Genomic DNA, 22233 nt, shown 5'->3' with positions numbered 1-22233 from the left:
CCCCAGGAAAGACAGACTTGAATTCCTCATCCATCCTAGAATGTCTTCCTTAAATCCTGGACAGCAAATCAGTGATAGTGTTGCTTATCCACTTGCTAAAATGTTTCTCAAATATACCCCATTACAGCAATGACTAGAAAATAACTCTGCTGGAGGGAGGGGCCTTGGAGCAGAGCAATTTGAGAACCATAAGTCATGTTTCCTTGCTCTTCAGAGCCCAGAAAGGCCTGGATAAATAATTATATTAAGAGTCATGTCACAGCTAAGATCATGTAGGTCTCTGCAGTGAATTTTATTACTGTTGCTGATTTCTAGGTCTCCCTGATCAATTGGGAATGAATAATTTATTCAGTGGATTTAGTCCCCTTATGTTATGAATGAACAGCTCATTAATTTGTTTTCTGTAAACGTTCAATAGATTGTGAGTAAACTTTCTGCTATGAGTATTCATTATTTAGAATTTACACTATGATTGAAGTCAGAATCTCTGCTCTCTGATTGGATGACCTATGTTTTATAAAACATACTGAGCACCTGAAGAAATGAGTGGGTGGTGATCCTCATGAGGAGATGAATGGTAAGCCATTTAAGGAGGAGAGAAAACAAGGCTTGGGGAAACATTTCCTTTCCTTATTTGACACACAAAAGAGAACATTATATATGTTATTGGAGCCCAAACTTATATAGCTGGGTTCCTTCCTGACTGAGAGAAGCATAAAACAGATTATGTAGCTACAGTGTAAAATTGAGCTTTTAGTCAATTTTCTCTAATGCTAAGCACATGTGTAGTGGTCATAGGATATGCCTACACTGCAACGGAAGCCCAGGCTTTGAACTGCTTCTGTCCTCATACAAATTGTGCTAACCCAAGGGGATGGAGGATCGGACCTTGAGTTGAACTGGGACACAGGGTTCAAGCGCTATTGCTTTGCAGTGTGGACACAACCCCACTGAACTCATGTTCTAAGAGTCTACCAAAAGTATCCCGTGGGCTCACTGTTTTTTGGAGTGTAAAGTTAGGTGGTCATTCAAGTTTTTCCACATAGTACTGTGAACAAAGGGCTAGAGCAGCCACATTTTGGGAGCATGCTAGGAAGTCTTGGATATGAGTGGTTGGACTCAGGCCCACAAAATGCAGTGTAGACGCTCAAGTCCTAGGTTAACAAACCCAAGGTCTGCTAACTTGAGTTCTGCTAACTGTGGACTGCAGTGTGTATACACCCACATCCTTTTCCATTTAATTGCTTAAAATTAACCAGGGAGCTTGGAAAGATGCTAGATGTCCAGCAATACACACTCTACTTCGTGAATCGGTGAAGGTCTGGGGAACTGGTGTGTTTTGTTAAATGTTTGCTCACTGGCTGAATGCATGAAGCAAACTTACAAGTCTACGCTTTTAGTAAGAAGTACAAGCTGATGAATGTGAGGGGCAAGGATTCACAGTCGCAAGTACTGTTGATCTGGGTCAATTGTTGTCTACTAGTTCTTGTATAACCAGTTGCTGATGTCAGAACTCCTTCTCTAGTGGCAATGTACTGTATATACTCGATCATAAGCCGGTTCATTTATAAGCTGACCCCCCCAAGATGGATAAGTAAAAATGGAAAATTTTTATGACTTATTCATAAGCTGACCCTATAATTCAGGGGTCAGCAAACTTTGGCTCCTGGGCCATCAGAATAAGTTTTGGAGGGCCGAGATGGTTTGTTTACCTCAAGCGTCCACAGGCACGGAGGTAAACCTACGTAAACAAAGTGTCCTGGCGCACCAGCTGCTTACCCTGACTGGCCAGGACAGCAACTGGTGGGGAAACTTTTTTTGGGATCCCCACACTCTCCCCATCCCATCCCATCCCTTCCCACCTTATCTGGGGAGGGCCAGGGGAGGATGTCTCTGGCCTGGCTGGAGCTGCTTCCAGGAACAATTTCAGGATATAGCATAACCTACAATCTGCTTTCACTAGTCTATAAACCAGTCAGGTTGCATACATCAGTGGTATTTAGACTTTAGAGCAAGGCATGGGGAGGTGAAAAGGAGAATTTAGGAGTCTGTCCGCACTCTGTTCCTTCCAAAACACTTCTGCTGTGTTCTTGCTCGCTCTGTCTCTGACTACTTAAAGGGTACAAGCAACAGGTTGCTTGAGCAAATGTTTCCTCTTCCAATGAACATTTTGTGCTTGTTCAGAGTTAGTTATAAAAGGATTGTGAACACCTGAAAGCTTTAGTCACCATGGACATATTTTTTTCCTGTATTTGATGAGATCTAGTAAGGTCAGGATTTTATATTCTGTAAAACATAACAGCATGCTAATGTTATTTCTAGCACCCAGGTTAGACCTCCCCCAATAGCCTCCTTATAACCAAATGATGCCACAACAATATAAAGTACTCACACCAATAAGAATCTGCATTTTGCTTAACTATGGGCTGCTTCATGGACTTCTAGGTAACTTACACTGACTTCTTGTTTTGGAATTGTACTGAAGATAGAGGACACCTTGTAAACAAGTGGCTCTAAATACAGGTGAGTAAAAGGGTACATTAATCTCATTCACAGTCTTTTTAAAATAAACAGTGGCATAAAAAAAGGATAAGAGTACAAAGCCTACATTTAATCACTTGACAATGAAAGCATGTAACATGAATGGGGAAGGAATAAGACTGTTTAACAAGTATATTTAATCCTTTAAATGAATCTTCTGTGAGAAACTTTTCTGTTTAAAATTGACAGATATAAACTAAGAAGTCAGTACATTCAAGGGCTAAATTTCTGGTTGGTTGTAATAGGTGACCAGAGGGGCACGAGTAGTAGCTCCATAGTGAAGACTTTTTATTTTTTTTAAGCACTTACAGCATGGATTCCACTTCTTCGTGTATGTGTTTTTGTTTTTTTTTTAAAAAAACCTTATCCTCCCTAAAATTACAGCACATATTCTCTTCTCTCAAAGAACATTGAGCAGATTTGCTTGTAGTTCACTAATTTAGGAGTTAAATTATTTAAACTGGATCCTTTAAGAAACTTAGACCCTGGTGGCAGACTTTTTCTCTTATCTCAGCAAAGGAATTTACAGAAATCGTGCACAAGCTGCGCTCACAGAATTTGTTTTGAGATCACTAGTCACTTTTCCCCAGAACAAAACTCCTTTGCATGCATCAGAAAATTGTGTGTTTTACCAAGTAGTTAGCACTGTAATTACCTGAGCTGCATTGGCCAGTCCTGCATTCTTTATGTAAACTAATTCTCTATGGCATCAGTCAGGCGTGAGGGCTGAAGTTTCAGGCTCGGGTCTGGTCTGTTACACTGGTCTAACATCAATACAGTTACTCCAGATATAGTCCTTAGCAGACTTGGACTCTGTGTCCATGTTGTTATGGGCCAAATTCTGCACCAACTCAGCCACACCCTATATTTTCAATGGGTGGCAGGGGAATAAGATGGGACAGAATCTTTTAAGGGTAAGTCACTTGGGCCAATACTTGCTACAATTCCATATGTAATGTCAGTGGGACTCAAGGGCATACTTTGGCCCACATCTGTACATATTAAAGATAAATGTTGCACAGTTTAAGGGCAAATTGTGCCCTCAGATGCTCAGTGAAGTTAATACAGTAAAATGGTCACTCTTAAAGCCAACATTTACCATCGTTTCCTGTACTTATTTTAGGAAATAGTGATAATTGCATTGCATATTATGGTAACAGGCTCACCACTAAGGGCTGCAACCATACAGTTTTATAAAATAAATGAACTTAAAAGGGGAAAAATACTCCTCATGTGACTTTTGTGGTGGTCAAACCAGAAAATCAAGATAGAGAATGTCAAATCAGTAGTAAAAAAACCCAAGCCATTATTGCTACATTTAACACTTGTACATTTTATTTAATTAAATCAGCCATTGTACACATTGCAGCTATGTATTGTTAGTGCTGTAGGTTTATTTAACTAATACATGCCCTCATAGATATATTCAATTAGTGTTATCACCATGGGAACAAGATGCTGATTCATCAACTTAAAAATCACTTCTTCTCACAGTATTCAAGTTCTTTGATAACACAGCAAAAAACCAAAAGGTGAATAACCATTATGTTGTTACACTGAACATCATCTGCACCGCAAATAACACAACAGAAATGCATTTCTTTACAGCCCTGTTCCTGAATGTCATTCAGTGCTGTCCTTGACAATTAGAAAGCCATGGTGTGTCTTGAAATGTTGCATCATGGGTTTCTTTTATTTTGGCTGCCAGCAATGCTTGTTTCCCATCTGACTGCCAAAAAACTATTAGCACGGTGCCCTGGGTTGCTTTGCTTGCAGGAAGCCAAATCTCCCAAGATGTTTTCTCTCTAATGAGGAAGTACCATTGTTTGATGGGTGGGGTTTTTTTTTTTTTTTGGACGTTCTGAGCACTGAGTGAGTCATTTTTCTACAAGAGTAAAAGGTCAGATACGTTTGGAAAAATATCAATCCGAGGAGGACTTGACTCATTTTCATCTTCTGTGAATATACTTTTTCTTTATCAAATAACAGATTCAAAATGTACATTTATGTGTGTGTGTATATATTATATATGTTAAAATGCTATAGCAATCCAACCACTAGTAGAATAAAGAATAGGGCACACAATATTTCGGATTTTTATATTCCCTTCTTTCAAAATAAAAGTGCAGGGATGCTGTTAATCTCAGATGGTTAGTTTAGAAATATAAATCAAATAACAAAATTTAATGTTTCAAGCATTTTTAGGCCCTAGTCAGTGACTTTTTTTTGAAAAAAAGAAAAGTTAATTGGAAGATAAAAATTGCTCGCTCAGTGCTAAGAGGGTTAACAAGTCTCTGACATGATTACAAGAGGATTTGATTTTTAAATGCCACATGCATGTATCAGATAAGAGGCAATTTTGATAAAATGTGGTGCATTAGTCTAAGCTTTTTTTCTTTTGTATAGTGGGTAAGTCTTTTCTCCAGAATTATCTACAGTGCAGTGGCCAGCAGGAAGTACCACCAGTAAGACAATGTGGTTTGCTAAAGCAGTGATGAAAACAGGAAACTATTGTAGTTGTAGCTGTTTAATACACCCTGCCACATGTCCAGATCTAAAAGATTCTAATACCATATGCAAATTAGCCATAGATATAGCTGCTAGCAAGTTGATTACCTAATTGGGTATTTTTTCCTTCTTTAAGTGGCTGTCCAAGAATCTTAGAAGTATTGATAGCCACAGTCAGCTGTAATCAGACTGACTTTTAGAGTCTTTTCCTAAGAGCTCACTAAACTGGAAGTCCTATGGATGCAGAAGGTCTGCAGTGCTTCCTCCCCAGAGTATCTTTAGTCGATTGTGTTAGCAATATTTGTTGTTACTTGCTGTTCAGCAGTTTCAAATAGACCTTGTAATCCACGATGCTAAAAGTAGTCCTAATGGGCAGTGGGGTTTTTTGAGGTCTTTAAGTCCAAGCACTTTAGCTATGTACAGTTTACATGTTAATAGCCTTTTTTTTATGATGCATGTACATAGTCACTTGAAGAGGCCTGTGGATGAAATTGGAGCTAGTGCAGAAGCAAAGGAACAGCAACGTGGCAAAGTTCACAAGTTCCCAGTACAGCACAAAGGTGATGAATTAGTGGATAAACCATCCTGAACGAAGGATGCTATCTTTGGTCACAAATTAGCTTACAGGTACAAAAAGAAAAGAAAGGAAAATTGAATTCATTGTAGGTGCTTGAAGAAGAAATGTCAGTGACTTCCAGAGATTATGTAAGTCTATATCGATGAGAGTGAATGCCGCATATTGGATAGGTGGTGGGGGTAGTGAGATGTGGCAGCTTCTCATTTGGCCTCTTGCTTCTGGTTCTCTTTGCAGAAATGTCTAAGAAGTTGCTGGAGGTCATGCTGGAGGTCATCCTGTGCTTCTGGTCTATTCTCCAGCTGTTCTACAAGAACATGTTTTCCATACTGGTCCTTCACCACGGTCCTCTTCTGTGAGCTGCATTTATTCATTGTTGTCCTAAAGATGAGAGTAAGTAAATGAATGTGGCATTTCTGCCCCCCTCCCCCCCAAAGCATTAGAAACTCCTCCTGAAGTGCTAAAATTCCCCCTTTCCTGCAGAATTAATTATTACATAGCATGGAATTTCTGTAAAAGGCATTCTGCCTTTTGAGTAGGACTGGTGGAATTTTAAGGCAGCAAGACGGTAAAGAACTGTAACTGACGACCCCAAATACTGAGCTCAGAGTTTCTAAACAAACAGTGACTGGAAACTTAAATAGTTGAGAAACAAAACCAGATTGCTTTTTAAATTTAATCTTGTATAGTTGTGAAAAAACAGCTCAAAACAGTTGTTGGATTTTTTTTCACAAGGATTACATCATACAGTTTTATAACAAATGCCTGAAAAAATATATGCTCTAATGCACCAACATGCAACAGCTTTTGAAATCCATGCAGGACTCTCCTACTTAGCTCTGTATGCTGAAGTTAAGCCCACTATAAGTTTTGTTTATCCTTCTTACAACTGTTCCATCTTTCACTGACTACTTCAGACAGGCACTCACTACTAAATGAATGACCTGCTACAAAAAGATTATAAAACATTATAATGGTATTTTACAATCTCAGTTGTCGGGCTCAGCGAGCGGGTGCTGTTGTAGACCTGGGAGTCCCTCTGGCCTTAAATTAATTTTCCTTCTCAAACAGAACAAATAAACTTAGCTCTCAATGCTTGCATCTTCTAGCATCAACTTAGCTGCTTGTGAGATATATGTGTATTTATCAGCAGTCTCCAAAAGGACAGTGATTTGCCCTAGGCTATAAATCATGTTCACTGATGTCCCCACCCATTCAAAAGTAAGCAAACATTTGGGAGACACTTTATGCATAAACTGCATTTATACTTTGGAAATATTATGTGGCCACTCTTAACAGAAGCAGGGACAGTGTGCTTTGCAAAGAGGAGAGAGGAAATTTACAGTAAAAGTAAATCAGCCTACACGAGCCTGCCAGACTTATTAAGCTGGCATTTGAAGTTCATGGTCTTGTGGTTCTCCTTCCCTCCCCACACCCTCTCTTCAGTATCCATCTGCTTTTGTGGTTATCTGGTAAATATTTCAGACTTAGTGTCACTTGTTTGGGCCAGACCCGTTAGTACTATCATCTATTCCTCTAAGCCCAGTCAACCTACTTGCTCCCTCTCATACACATGTTCTGTGTAATTTTAAATAACTCCAAACCTTTTTGTCAAACCCCAGGTGGAGCCAAATTCACTGCTAGCATCAGTAAGCATCTAGTGAAATTGGACCTCTGGATGTAACAGTGGGCATAATGTCTCTTAGGGGATAGGGGAAGTGTCACAAAGCAAGACAATTCATTATGACTTTTCTCTAAAATTTTGAATATGCTGTATAAAATGCTTTTAAAAACACATTTTGCTCTCAATATACTTGTCAAAAATATATAATAGGATTACTTTCTAGAACTGAAGATTCTATTTCTTTTATGGGAATATCACAATATTAACCTATTCCAAAAAATAGTCACAAGGAGACTGGTGTATATACAAAGACTGCCTTATGCAGTAAAAACCTCCATATGATACTTTCTAGAGATGACATCTACCTGGAACTTCAGAACAAGGTACTATAACCCCTCAGTTAAAAAATCAGATCCAGGTTTGGATTCCAAATACTTCTGAACAGCTCATCTCTGCACCTGATTTACATAGTAGAGTAACAACTCTAATCATGCTCAGAAACCAGCTCATTCTTGCGCACACACAATCAAATGTTTGAAAATACTCATCAAACTAAATGGTTAAAAAGGAAGGAATATGGAATCTGAGTTTTCAGCTGCTGTGTAAATTAATTTCAAAATGACTAATTACAATCCATTATTCCTCATCTCCTGTAAAATCAGCTATACATTGTCTTAGAGGGGAGCTTTTCAATGCCTGATTATTTTTTTTCTTCACTGTACTCCGTATATTAGCTTACATCATTTAGTATGTCAGTTCTACTTTTGGCCAGGGGTCTGTTCAAAAGTGTCTGGATTTGGTCTGTGGTCAACCTATTGACTACCCTTGCTTTAGACACTGCCAGCCAAGGGTCTTGCTCAAGACATTTTAATCTCCCGTCCACTTTTTTCAGTGTTAGTTTGTTAAAAGTTCACTGCCATGCCAACTCAAACCTTTTAATAACTGATCCATCCTCTTTCATGATCTCTTTCTCTACTAAAGTGGGGAGTTGGACTTTCATTTGGTTACCTGTAAAACTCAAAGCCTAAAGTGAAACACATAACACAACCTTAGGTAATTAATTGTACTGCACACTTTAATACTTCTGCATTAGGTTGTTTTTGTAAGGGGTATCAGAGGCAAGGCATGACAAGCATTGAACTGCCACATGCCTGTTGACTTTGAGTGGGAGTGAGGGGCCCTTTGTGCCCTTAAAAATCTCTCTAGTTAATCATTACAGATGTATGGCAGTGTACCCTTTTAACTTTGAAATGGCATTGGTTGATTCTCAGGTGAGAGTCCTAACTACAAGGCTAAGGAATATTCTGGGGCGGGGGACTCCCACCATTTCTCCTCCTGCAGTTGTTCCACTCTGAATAAAGAACAGAATAATTAAGTAGGCCAGTGAAAGACTTACTCATTAGGTGTAGCATCACTCTAAAACACTCACCTAATGCAGGGAGACCACTGTTAAACTCCCCCCTCAGGAAAAGGGGGAACTTGCACTAGGGGTCGCCCATACTGTGGCTGGTTATAAGGGAGGTAGTATGCCCTCATTTTATTTCAGGCCCTGCAGAGAGTGCCACTGCTTTGCAGCCTGGACTGAAGCACCCATCCCCACAAGAGGGGGCAGGGCTTAGGACACACTGATGGGCAGCTTCCTGCCTAATGTGCTGGCTTTGTGGATTGCAGTTGAAGGTGCATAACTCTCCTTGTCCATGCTCAGCATTACAGAGCCTACGTCTCTGTGTGGATCCCACCCTTGGCCTTATAGAATATTAGGAGACAACCATACGGGAAACAATTTTCTAAATGGCTGCATGGAATTTTCCTGTTTTTCTAATTTCCCCAAGGGCTTTCAACATATTAATTTGTTCCGTAGTTCTTTTTTTTTTTAATAGGATCACTTCTGTGGTTGTCCTGGATTTTGGTAGAAGACACCAGCTTTCCATTTTTAATTTTTTTTTTTTTTTTGGTAGGTATAGATTGCTATAGCGATGTGGCTGTCTAGCAGTCTTCATTCCTAACTAGCCAGAGCTAATGTTTCCTGTTCCTATAAACAATGACCTATCCCTAGGAATAGCCACATGTGACTATGGATAACTCTCCATAGCTGTAGCTATAGGTAGAAGCTAGCTACAGACACCTATTTGTACCCTATGCTGTAGCGGTTGGTAGCTGTCTCTTGCTATTCATCAATATGCATAGTAACTGGGAGCTAGCAGCAAGGAACAATATCTACCTGTAGCTTAGGATGCTATCCATAGAGTTACCTAGCTGTAGATCAGGGGAGGGCAAACTATGACCTGTCAGGGCTTTCAATCCAGCCCACGGGGCTAAGGCAGGCCCCCTGCCTGCCGCGGGTTGGCAAAGGGCTGTGTGTACTGCCCTTGCCTGGAGGCACCGCTCCCCCACAGCTGCCATTGCCTGGGAATGGGGAACCCGGGCTGTGGTGCTGTCCCCTTCTGGGAGCAGCGCAGGGCCAGGGCAGGCAGGGGAGCCTGCCTTCACACCGCTGGCACCCTGAACCCCCTCCCACACCCTGCGCTGCCTTCTGCCCCCCAGCCCTACATTCATGACCCTGCATACAATTTCCGTATCCAGATGTGGGCCAAAAAGTTTGCTCACCCCTGCTGTAGATGGATATCGATAGCTATACTTACCTAGCTGTAGCAACTGGTGGTGGTAGGCAGGTATAGCTTGATATCCACGGTTAGCTACAGCTCATTAGGAAACGGTAACTATAGCCCACTAGCTATCCCTAGCGGTTGGTAGCTATTTTCAAGCATTTAGCAGCAAATTCCCTAACAGTGGGGGCTTGATACTGCCAGGTGTTAGTTTGTTGACTGCAATGGGGGTAGATTTTGTCCGTATATGCTCTGCCACAGTGCCAGATTTAAATTTCTTTTCTGTGAATTCCAAATGAAGGCACTTTACCTCTTCAAAGTCCTCTTTGGCTGATGGAAGATCAGTGGCTAAACTAGCATCACCCAGGTGCTTCTCCATTCTCTCTCCTTGTACCACTGTGGTCTTTACAACTTTACTGACCTTCCGGCCTTCCACTGGTTCAGCCTGAAATTCTGAGGCACCCGTCAGAACACTGGGTTCAGAGAATGTCACCTGGTAAGAAGATATGGATTGCAGATCATCATTTCAGCCTAGGGAAATCCTTAACACAATCTACATACTCTTATTTAATCACTTTCTACTTAGATAGATCGCTCAGGGCATCCATAAAAGGAGACTGAAAATCAATATAATTCATAGGTGAATTGAATAGGTCTTTGACAGACATCTTTGTTAGAAATCAAGGATTGCAGGGGAATGGAAATGTATTTGTCACTACCCACAGTGTGTTTGGACTATGGATAAACACAAGAATTCCTTCTCCAGGAAAGCGCTGCATTTACTTTATTTAAAAACAAAACATAGAGCATGGATTGATAAGAGATTATTTTACAGAAGCTCCACCTATAAAAAGTTGCTTTATTGAATTCATTTTGGGGCTCAAGCCAGAAAAATGTAATCTTCATTTGTATCACAAGGTTGAAAGTCTGCCTCTGGTTTTTACTGATGCCCTTTAAAGTACTTTTTTTTTAAAAACAGTACACCGAAAGCCAAGATAAACACCTAGTCAAGCACTTTCAGTCATAGACTGTGGTGACACAGAATAGGTTGCGGGGGGAGGGATAAGAGAACTGTTCTTCTAGCTCTCTTCCTTCCATGAAAAGAAATCTTAGAAAGTATCACCTCAGACTGTTCAATGTCACTTTTCAGCACAACCCGCTTTACGACTTTGGAATACCCATCTCCTTCTTCAATCATAACAGGTTCTTGTGGTGCTCCGTGCATTAGGACTTCCTCTTTTTCTGTGCCATCTGGTGAAATATATCGCCTGATAATCTTTCTGGTGACCTAAGGGGATAAACTTACTTCTGTCTTTGGTTCACTTCAACATTTAGGTACAGAATTATCTTAACAATAAAAAACAGACCTTAAACTTCTATACTATGTGTAGTACCTTCCCATTCAAGGATCTCAAAGCACTTCGCAAACATTAATAAGCTGAGGGTGAAATCCTGGCCTCATTGAACTCAATAGCAGTTTTGCTATTAGCACATACACTCTTATCATCTATTTCTAAAGTGCCTATCTCAGTAGTATCTAAGTGCTGAAAAATGATAAAGCAAATGCAAAACCAAATCTGTCACCTCAAGCATTTTGATTGCCCAGTTCCCATGGGGACAGATTCGGACATCCATATTGACACCTGAATAGTATCATGCTCCCATTGGTGCTACTCATTGTGAATAAAAGGTATCAATATCTAGCCCACAGTGATTAATGACCCTTAGGTGATGAAAGTGCTGTACAAAAATAACCACACGATGGTGCTTTCTCCACTAAGACAAGTAAAATATTTCAAAAGCACCTTAAAGTGATTTAAGAGCCTAAGTCCCATTTTGAAAAATCTTAGATACTTAGGAGCCTACGTCTCACGGAAACTGAATTGGCATTATGCTCCTCCATAGAGCATTTTCCAACAGAACATTCTTCTGTTGGAAAATGAAGATTCCTGAAAATTGTTGATTGCAATAAAATGTCAGTGAAATTACAAAAAAAAACCCCCGCCAACCCCAAACATAAAATAAAGATATAACAAATAAATATAGCTGTGCTTTTGGAATGACAACAAACTTTGAATTAGTGGAATTTTCTGCAAAACAGACATTCCAGTTCCTTCACAGCTGAAATTACTTTTGAAAATAGAACTTCAGCTCCTAAGTACCTTAGGCAGTTTTGAACATTTTACCTAAGGACAGTAAGAATGCACCAGAGCGTATGACTGACAATACCTTCTTCACCACAATGTGGCCATGTTCATCTGTGTACTGCTCCTCTGTCACCGTTTCCGGTGGTATTTCTGGCATATCATTGGCCTGCATGACAAGAAAACAGAACTTTATTAAGCAATGCCTTAATATAAGTGGATGCTTTAAATAAACAGTATAAAAATTATTAGTTAGTTAAAGTAAGAATTTGAAAAGCAGTCAAGATGCATCAATGCTGAGGAGTTAAACTCCATACAATATTCAGCAAATTAATATTTAAAGACATGCACAGGAAAGTTATACCACAACCAACAGGCAAATAAATATTAGTTCACCTGGCCATGTGTGGGCCTAAAAAAAAAGCAAAACAAAGTCCTTGTTCCCTTACTGAGGCATCTCCACAATATAGGCTATAGCTGACAGTCTTACTGTAATTCTCCTCCGCCCTAAAACGTATTAGAATAATATTATTGAAGTTATTTAATGGCCATGCATTATTCAGGAGCTTGGCAACTTCATAGGTGGTTGCCTTAGCAGCAGACCTTATGAAGGTTTTCTACAGATGTAACCAGGACATAATTGCCAGTGGCACGTGCAGTAGTTCAACACTCAGTACCTGAATAATCACCCGGCGGCGAATGACCCTGGTAGTTACCATCTCTTCTTCATCTGAGCTGGTCTCTAGCTCACCTAATTCCTCTGCTAGCTCCTAGTAGAAGCATGGAAGCATTGCTCTATTTATCAAACTGATGTATTTATGACTTTTCCACCATAGTTATAATCTATTCTGAAAGTTTTGATTCAAGGTTTTTGACTACTATATTTCCTTTTTGAGAAACATATATGTGGACAATGAACAGCATATCACCACTTTCCTTTCGCCGTCTCTCTTTTATCTTAATAAAATTCACTGTTTGGTTAGAGTGGATGACAAATCTTAGGTGAACATATTTAACCTACTCTAACTTACTGGAGGTTGCGATAACCTGGCTAGCAGCAGTGTTGCTGTATAAAACTGCTGAATCTAGGACATAAGGTACCATTCATATCAGTGCTGAATACAGATCTCTTTTGTATGACACATTACAAAACCAATAATATAAGAATAAGTTTCCTATCCTCTGACAGCTGCACAGCACAGCACGGCATATATATTCTGGGCCTAACTCATTTAGCTAGGAGGAAAACAACCATCTATTTAATTCCTAGCACTGCCACCTGGATTTGGGAATGTCAAAAACAACATTTAGTGGCCTGTCTTGAAGTTTTCTCTCCTGCATAAGACAGCACTTCTAAATGCAGAGAGAGTACATGTGCATGGTGTGCTGGGAGTTCTACTGGGAAATTGTTGCAGTCTCCCATAGTCCTACCAATCATCAACTATATCAGTGCATATGGAAACAATTAATATGATGGTAAAAAAGAAAAGATTAAAGAACAATAGGAATGATGGAAAGCAGATTTTAATTTCCTTTAGTGCTTAGCAAGTATGTTAAATATTTTAATGATTTCTAGGTGAAGACATCCATTTATTAAAAAATCCTTATTTAATCTTGAATAAACCAAGCATAAAGAGAACAAAGGCCTTTTCATGAAGTCAGAAATGTCTCTTATGACACATGGATCAGTTAAAATTAGATATGGAACTGAAATGCCAAGCTCAGCCCTCTATCTAGTGGCATCCGCAATAAACCCAGGAACAACTAGGTAGTCAAACTGATAGATGATACACAACATATGACACCAGAACTTAATGCTCACTAAAAATTCCCACAGAAATGTGTGGTGCTATTAATTCCAAAGACGCCCTCACTTTGGAAATGCTCCCGCCCATTTACGTACATTGTTCAGCATTGCTCTTACTCATGGCCCCCACGTGTGACTTCCTCACTGTGTAACCTACCAGGCATGGCATTCTTTTCTTCTCCTCCACCGTCTTCAGTGGGGGAAGGGGTGTAGTCGGCAAGACTATGCCATCACTTACACCTCCACTCAACACCCCAGAAGTTCACACAGTTGCAGAAGCTGAAAACGAGGGCAGACTTTGGCTCAGTGAGCCAGATGCTGGTGTAGCTCCACTGAGATAACTGACGTCAAGCACATTTATATTAGCTGATCTGGCCCTGTGTGTTCAGTTTTTTCAAACTGAAAAAATGGCATTCAGGCCAAGGTACGCCAAATTAATTCTGCACTGCAATTAATTCTGCACTAATTAATTCTGCACTGCAAGTTAGCTATACACCCATCCAAGTGTGCTCTAACTTGCTTTTAGGTTGCCTTTTGACACATTGGTAATGCATTTAGTAGTGCTGGATGTATTACTCCAAGCCAAATAAGCATAGTGCCAAACCTTTGAATTGTTGATGACTCATACCTTTTTAGGCTGTTCAGAAAAGGTTTGGTAAATCTGATCTTATGAACACTCACTAATTATTTTCCAGTGCAAGACTGTCTTTGAGGAGAGCCAGGAAGGCTATTCCTCCTCCTCTTGGTATAGTGGCAGGCGAGAGGCGGGGCCTACTTTCCCTTATGCTGAGCCCTCTCACTGCTACCCTACTTAATGTCTGTTATCTTGAGTCTGAGACTTCCCAGCCCTAGCTGGATGTGAAAATGCAAAATACATTATTAGCTTAAGACAACAAATCCAGAGCTGTATTTCCCTCCTTCAACTATACTGATGAGATCTGTCCTCTGCCCCATTATCATTCTTTTCTCCTCCTCCTCTGACTTTGATGGCTTTCTCACCTGTTCTCCCCTAACCCTCTGGTCTCAATGCCTCCAGACCCTACTGACAGCTCTCCTCCCACCCTTACCATGTCCCTCAACCTGTCTCACTCTCATTCTTTCTCATGCTCCTGGCAACACATGTTGGGTTTGGGGCGGGGGGCGCTCCCTATATTAACAAATGAACAAAAACACACCAATGAGCCATCTGCCTCTCAGACTCCCACCAACCTTCACTTCTCCCCCATACCTCTAACCTTATTGAACACACCACCTACCATCACTGCCCTGAGATTCTCTCCAACCCATCCTAAACCTACTCTCATCTGCCCTCCATGGCCTCGTCTCCACTCATAGATTCATAGATATTTAGGTCAGAAGGGACCATTATGATCATCTAGTCTGACCTCCCGCACAATGCAGGCCACAGAATTTCATCCACCACTCCTACAAAAAAAACCTCACACCTATATCTGTGCTATTGAAGTCCTCAAATCATAGTTTAAAGACTTCAAGGAGCAGAGAATCCTCCAGCAAGTGACCCGTGCCCCATGCTACAGAGGAAGGCAAAAAACCTCCAGGCCCTCTTCCAATCTGCCCTGGAGGAAAATTCCTTCCTGACCCCAAATATGGCGATCAGCTAAACCCTGAGCATATGGGCAAGATTCATCAGCCAGATACTACAGAAAATTCTTTCCTGGGTAACTCGGATCTCACCCCATCTAATAGCCCATCACAGGCCATTGGGCCCATTTACCATGAATATTTAATTACCAAAACCATGTTATTCCATCATACCATCTCCTCCATAAACTTATTGAGTTTAATCTTAAAGCCAGATAGATCTTTTGCCCCCCACTGCTTCCCTTGGAAGGCTATTCCAAAACTTCACTCCTCTGATGGTTAAAAACCTTTATCTAATTTCTATTCTAAATTTCCTAGTGGCCAGTTTATATCCATTTGTTCTTGTGTCCACATTGGTACTGAGCTTAAATAATTCCTCTCCCTCTCCAGTATTTATCCCTCTGATATATTTATAGAGAGCAATCATATCTCCCCTCAACCTTCTTTTAGTTAGGCTAAACAAGCCAAGCTCCCTGAGTCTCCTTTCATAAGGAGAAAAGGAGTACTTGTGGCACCTTAGAGACTAACCAATTTATTTGAGCATAAGCTTTCGTGAGCTACAGCTCACTTCATCGGATGCATACCGTGGAAACTGCAGCAGACTTTATGTATACACAGAGAATATGAAACAATACCTCCTCCCACCCCACTGTCCTGCTGGTAATAGCTTATCTAAAGTGATCATCAGGTGGGCCATTTCCAGCACAAATCCAGGTTTTCTCACCCTCCACCCCCCCCCACAAATTCACTCTCCTGCTGGTGATAGCCCATCCAAAGTGACAATTCTTTACACAATGTGCATGACAATCAAGTTGGGCTATTTCCTGCACAAATCCAGGTTTTCTCACATCCCCCCCACCCCCATACACACACAAACTCACTCTCCTGCTGGTAATAGCTCATCCAAACTTGGAGAGTGGTCAGTTTGGATGAGCTATTACCAGCAGGAGAGTGAGTTTGTGTGTGTATGGGGGTGGGGGGATGTGAGAAAACCTGGATTTGTGCAGGAAATAGCCCAACTTGATTGTCATGCACATTGTGTAAAGAGTTGTCACTTTGGATGGGCTATCACCAGCAGGAGAGTGAATTTGTGTGGGGGGGTGGAGGGTGAGAAAACCTGGATTTGTGCTGGAAATGGCCCACCTGATGATCACTTTAGATAAGCTATTACCAGCAGGACAGTGGGGTGGGAGGAGGTATTGTTTCATATTCTCTGTGTATACATAAAGTCTGCTGCAGTTTCCACGGTATGCATCCGATGAAGTGAGCTGTAGCTCACGAAAGCTTATGCTCAAATAAATTGGTTAGTCTCTAAGGTGCCACAAGTACTCCTTTTCTTTTTGTGAATACAGACTAACACGGCTGTTACTCTGAATCCTTTCATAAGGCAAGTTTTCCATTCTTCGGATCATCCTAGTAGCCCTTCTCTGTACCTGTTCCAGTTTGACTTCATCCTTCTTTAAACATGGGAGACCAGAACTGCACACAGTATTCCAGGTGAGGTCTCACCAGTGCCTTGTATAATGGTACTAACACCTCCTTATCTCTACTGGAAATACCTCGCCTGATGCATCCCAAGACCGCATTAGCTTTTTTCACAGCCATATCACATTGGCGGCTCATAGTCATCCTATGATCAACCAATACTCCAAGGTCCTTTTCCTCCTCCGTTACTTCTAATTGATGCGTCCCTAGCTTATAACTAAAATTCTTGTTATTAATCCCTAAATGCATGACCTTACACTTCTCACTATTAAATTTCATCCTATTACTATTACTCCAGTTTACAAGGTCATCCAGATCCTCCTGTAGGGTATCCCGGTCTCTCTCTAAATTGGCAATACCTTCCAGCTTTGTATCATCCACAAACTTTATTAACACACTCCCACTTGTTGTGCCAAGGTCAGTAATAAAAAGATTAAATAAGATTGGTCCCAAAACCGATCCTTGAGGAACTGGTAACCTCCCTCCAGCCTGACAGTTCACCTTTCAGTAGGACCCGTTGTAGTCTCCCCTTTAACCAATTCCTTATCCACCTTTCAATTTTCCTATTGATCCCCATCTTTTCCAATTTAACTAATAATTCCCCATGTGGCACGGTATCAAACGCCTTACTGAAATCTAGGTAAATTAGATCCACTGCGTTTCCTTTGTCTAATCACCTAACAACCTTTTCTTGGTCAAATTTCAGAGTCACTACGGCCCTTTTACCTCTTTACTGCTTTTGACACTGTCAGTGACACTTTCCTTTGGATTTCATGACTGTCTTCTCTTTTTCAGCTCCCCCCTGTGCAGGGCCTATTTCTGCAACCCTTATTGAGGTAGAGCAGTTCTCACTCAAATGAGCAGTCCGATTGACTTTAGTGGCACCACTTGCATAAGTGCTGAACAAGAATAAGCACTGCATAATCAGATCAGTGCTTCTCATCTTCAAAATATCCATATAGATTAATCCTTGTAACAACCATGTGAAAGGATCATTTAACTCATGGGGAAACTGAGTCAAAACAATTAAGTGACTTTCCCAAGGCTACAGAGTGAGTCACCGCAGAGCTGGAGTTAGAACACAGGAGTTCCTATCTCACAGGCCTGCACTCAGAAAATGCGTCTTATTCTAAAGACCATATTGAATTCTGATGTAAGTGGGCACAGCTCCCATTGTCATCAATGCAAGTTGTTGATGCTTACATCTGCGCTAAATTTGTCACATCATGCTGAAAGATACCCATGAGAGCTGATTGTGTCAGCATCTGCTTAAGACAAAATAAAACAAACATAAAATAATCCAAAGACTCCAGACAAAGGAATTTTGCTCTTCCTAACAAATATTTTATGATGTGGGGGGCGGAGGTTGGTATTTACCTTTTCAAAAGATTCATCATCATAATGTCTTTCAAACTTTGCTGGCTGTTCATCAGTTGACTCCACTATAACCAGACTAGTTCTCCTTGGGGAAAGTTCTTCTTGGGAGAGCTGGAGGTCTTCAAGTTCTTGTGCAATGGGAGAGTCACCTCGCTCACTGGATGATGGCGTCTGAAGATATGGCCTCTCGTGCTCTTCAGATCCTGTGGTGGAGCCTTTAGATTTTTCCTTTGCAAAGCCTGCTGCTTTTTCAGCCTTTGGTGCTATGGATTCTTCTGTTCCTGGAGTTGTGACACTGTGGATTACAGATTCAAGGGAGCTAACTGCAAAGCATTTTATGAGGTTACATGCTCCGTGAACTAATTTCTCTGCTGTTGTTTAGTTGCTAGTATAAACCATTTAAAACAAAGAACTAAAAAGAGTTAACAATAAAACTGAAACCTACACATATGCAAATTGTGCTGTCGTATACTTGGGAATAATGGTGACTTCGGAGGTTTAGTTCTGCTTGTCATCTAGTGAATATTTATCATGAAACATTATGGAAACAGTTCAAGTCTGAGTCTCCTCCCATTCCCCCCAATTTTACTCCACACACATCTATGGGACTCACTCACTTGGAAAGCAGGATCAGGCACTTTATTTTCTAGAATGTTACTCTGGGGCTGACTCTCCTCATTTGCATCCATATAAATCAAGAGCAACTCCATCAGTGTCAGTGAAGTTACACAGGGGAGAAAAGGTCAGAGCAGAATCCAATCCTTTGCTACTAAGATGTTCGGGAGCGAACACCCATAGACTACTTTTATTTGTGAGTTTTCTCCTTAAAACTTAATCATTTCTGGGTTTGGAAAAATAAGATTATGAAAAATTACAAATCAAGTCCCAGAGTTTAAGCTCCCTACTCACCATTGTGAGTAGTTACATATGAACAGTCCGAGTGAAGTCAATGGGACTATTTGTATGAGTAAACATTTATGAGTATTGGTAAAGGTTACACAATTTGGCTCCAAATGGCTATGCTTTAACAAAATACTGTCCCAATATAACTTACAGATGAGTGTGGTTAATTCAAAGTATTTTTTTTCCCTTTCAGTACCATTTGTACCGTTACATGATTCCTATACCTCTGGTTCTCTTATTTTTTTTCATACTCTATTTAGGTCAAGTCTGGTCAATCTTTCTTCCACATTCATGCATCAAAGGCTGGAATAATTTCTCCCTGGCCATTGCTACATCTATTCAATCTCAACACTATCCTCTCCAAAATATGATGACTGGCACTGAACACAATATTTAAAATCATCTTAAGCAGCACCAAAATAACTTCAACAAATCTACGCTTCATACTCCGTATGTACAGAAAATGTAAGATCTTACTGACATTTTGTATACTGTAAGTATTTGTACTTGAGCATTTTGTCTTCTGCAAATTTTTCCAGTCTACTATCTCTAAGCAAATCCAAGTCCTTTTTTTTTGGTCCTTCTCAGCATAAGTTAGAGCAGCCCTCCTAGCACAGAGCCAGACCAAGATCGAAGGAGTGTAAATGTGAGTCAAAGCTACCTTTACACACTACCAACCGGTGCTGTGCACTCCCTCTGGGCCTATAATTTTAAAGTGTATTGTTACTTTAAGTAGTCCTGAAACATCTTTTTCTCTTTAACTATTTGAAGTATACCTTTCACATACAGTTCCTGTTACTCATATATAGTTCTGAGTTTAGCGAATAAAGATTTTGGAAGAGCGGTTAGCGTTCTGAATTAAAATTCCTGTCTGAAAGTAAAAGATACAATGTGCAAATAACCAATGTCACCCCTCTGTCACTGACTCTTTCCATTAAGGAAATTATTACTATTAGTTTTAACATCAAAAATATAACTCAACTGTATTAAGTGTTGCAAAATTGTCATTTAAAAATTGCTGGCACCCCAATCAATAAAACAGCCCTCCAAAATAATTCCACCCATTCATGCCTACATCTTCTTTTCTTTTGTAATTACTGAGACAAAATTATTCCTTATTACTAATAATGAGCCAATCCGTCACTGAGTTTTCTCTCCTGTATAAGAACCCCACATAGATTTCATCCTGTTCTCAAATAATGAGAGATTAACGTAAGCCCTGAAACATATTCTTAAAGATATACAAAATAAATAAAAGTGCATTTCTGTTCAACATGCTATCGGTTATGGATTTGACCAGCCATCTTTTGATGCTTACAAGTACTCCTGTTGTGCAGCTGATGAATCTTCTGGCAGATCCTGTAGTTTCCCTGAGAACTCAGCTTGCACTCGCTCTTTGTGTGCTTGTCGCAGGAGCTCTGCAACTGATATGTCTGTCTCAGTCCTGGGAGTGCCCTCCTGAAAGGAAGAGTAACTGACAGAAGTGTCTTCTTCGGAGACAATGGGAGGGTGATCAGATGGCTCACTCTCTTTATAATGCTCCTCTTCCTTCTTGTGTCTTGGACTGTACAGTTCCTCCTGCAGTGCAGAAAATCCTAGGAATGAGTTAAAAAAACACAATTAGAATGCTCCCTGGGAAACAAGATGATCTTGCCACTCTAAGTCAGAGGTTCAATAGGCAGAAGAAACACATTTTCTCAAAGCCTCAATGTATTGTAGGCTGTGGATGGTTTATCGTGCACAATTTGGGTGGAAGATGAAGAAATTGATGAACGTAGTTGGTGAAATGTTAGACTTATCTCTAGGATTGCCACACAGCTGGCTTTACAGTAACCTGCAAAACAAATGAGCTCCCTATCTAAAATATCAGCCATTGAATGAGCTGAAAGCACTTCAGAAATTTTAATTCAGACCCACAATAGCCCTTTGCAGTACATCAGGGATATATAGATTATTGCTTCACTCACCAAGTCCTATAGTGCTCAGTATCAATGTTTTGAAGACTGAAGAATACTCTAGCCAACTAAAACTGCAGGAGGAATTTAGGTGAGAAGAATGTAATTACCTGAATTGGAATTTGATCAAGACATTGTAGTTAACATCTTGAATTGGAATTTGATCAAGACATTGTAGTTAACATCCTTACTCTAATGAAAAGTGGAATAGTGGAATAATATAAGGACCTTATATTCATATTTTACCCAAAGAATGGTCAGAGAAAGCCACTTTGTGTAACATCTTGGTGTTTCTTAAATGTCTTTCCATCTAATGACTGCAACTCTTTATGAAATCCAACAGAATCACAGCACCAAATGCAGTTTTTACCATGGCCACTTGTATTCAGAGGCCTTCCAAGCTATGGGACAAATATAGTTTTAATATTCTACATAAAGTATTTTTTTAAATGTGAGATAAACTTTTCTCTCATTTAAATGGGCACAACCTCATTGATTTCATGGAATCACCTATATAACTGTGAGCAGATTGGCCCACAGTGTACAATAATTTCTGCAAAGGTTAATTTACTTACATTATAAGAACTGGCTATGGCAGGTGTTTGATAAAACGTATTATTTCATCTACGTTCTTCATTATTAAATTTTCCTGTTTTTAAAGTTAGATGCCACTACTACACAAGTACAATGATAGAGTTAGGTGAGTCTCCTAACTACCCATTTGAGAATGGAATCTGGTGCACAGATGAGATCACTCTGTCAGTAAGTAACTTGCTGGAAAAGGTAAAGGGTTAACATCAGGAAGCATCTACCTTCACTATGATCCAGTCCAATTGTCTGTTCAATTTCTGCATAGGTGCGAGTGCCATGGCCCTGCACAGAGTCCATATGGCTGGTCTCCATTAGATGAACAATATCCATTCGGTTGATTTTTGTTAGACACTGGGTAAGACTTGTATCTGTGATGTTAGAAAGAGACCATTTAGTTGAGCTGAGAGCTCTGTCTTGAATACACTCCTGGGCCACCGATGCCCCAAATCACAGAAATGCATAAGATATTCAAACAGCATTATCATACATACAATGCAAATACCTCATATGTGAAAA

At 40.2% G+C, this 22233-nt stretch overlaps 1 protein-coding gene across 28 annotated transcripts in view; it reads right to left on the bottom strand.

Moving 5' to 3' along the window:
- Nucleotides 1–3858: 3858 nt before the first annotated feature.
- ANK2 (ankyrin 2) overlaps nucleotides 3859–22233 on the bottom strand; it is a 572992-nt gene continuing 554617 nt past the window's right edge. For 25 of the 28 annotated variants that reach the window (XM_073340925.1, XM_073340929.1, XM_073340928.1 and 22 more), the window contains 7 exons: nucleotides 21939–22085; nucleotides 20490–20766; nucleotides 18269–18563; nucleotides 12083–12166; nucleotides 10977–11141; nucleotides 10164–10346; nucleotides 5899–6004 (listed from right to left, as the gene is read on the bottom strand). In XM_073340925.1, coding sequence (XP_073197026.1) covers nucleotides 5990–6004; nucleotides 10164–10346; nucleotides 10977–11141; nucleotides 12083–12166; nucleotides 18269–18563; nucleotides 20490–20766; nucleotides 21939–22085 — 1166 coding nt within the window. In that variant the 3' untranslated portion in view covers nucleotides 5899–5989. Of the gene's footprint in view, nucleotides 6005–8179; nucleotides 8272–10163; nucleotides 10347–10976; nucleotides 11142–12039; nucleotides 12167–12674; nucleotides 12768–18268; nucleotides 18564–20489; nucleotides 20767–21938; nucleotides 22086–22233 lie in introns of those variants that run through there. The other 3 variants (XM_073340945.1, XM_073340930.1, XR_012158530.1) reach the window with 3 other exon arrangements.

The sequence above is a fragment of the Lepidochelys kempii genome, chromosome 4 (genome assembly GCF_965140265.1).
Source record: "Lepidochelys kempii isolate rLepKem1 chromosome 4, rLepKem1.hap2, whole genome shotgun sequence".
In the NCBI taxonomy this organism is placed as follows: Eukaryota; Metazoa; Chordata; order Testudines; family Cheloniidae; genus Lepidochelys; species Lepidochelys kempii.
This window is presented reverse-complemented; position numbering and strand designations above follow the sequence as displayed.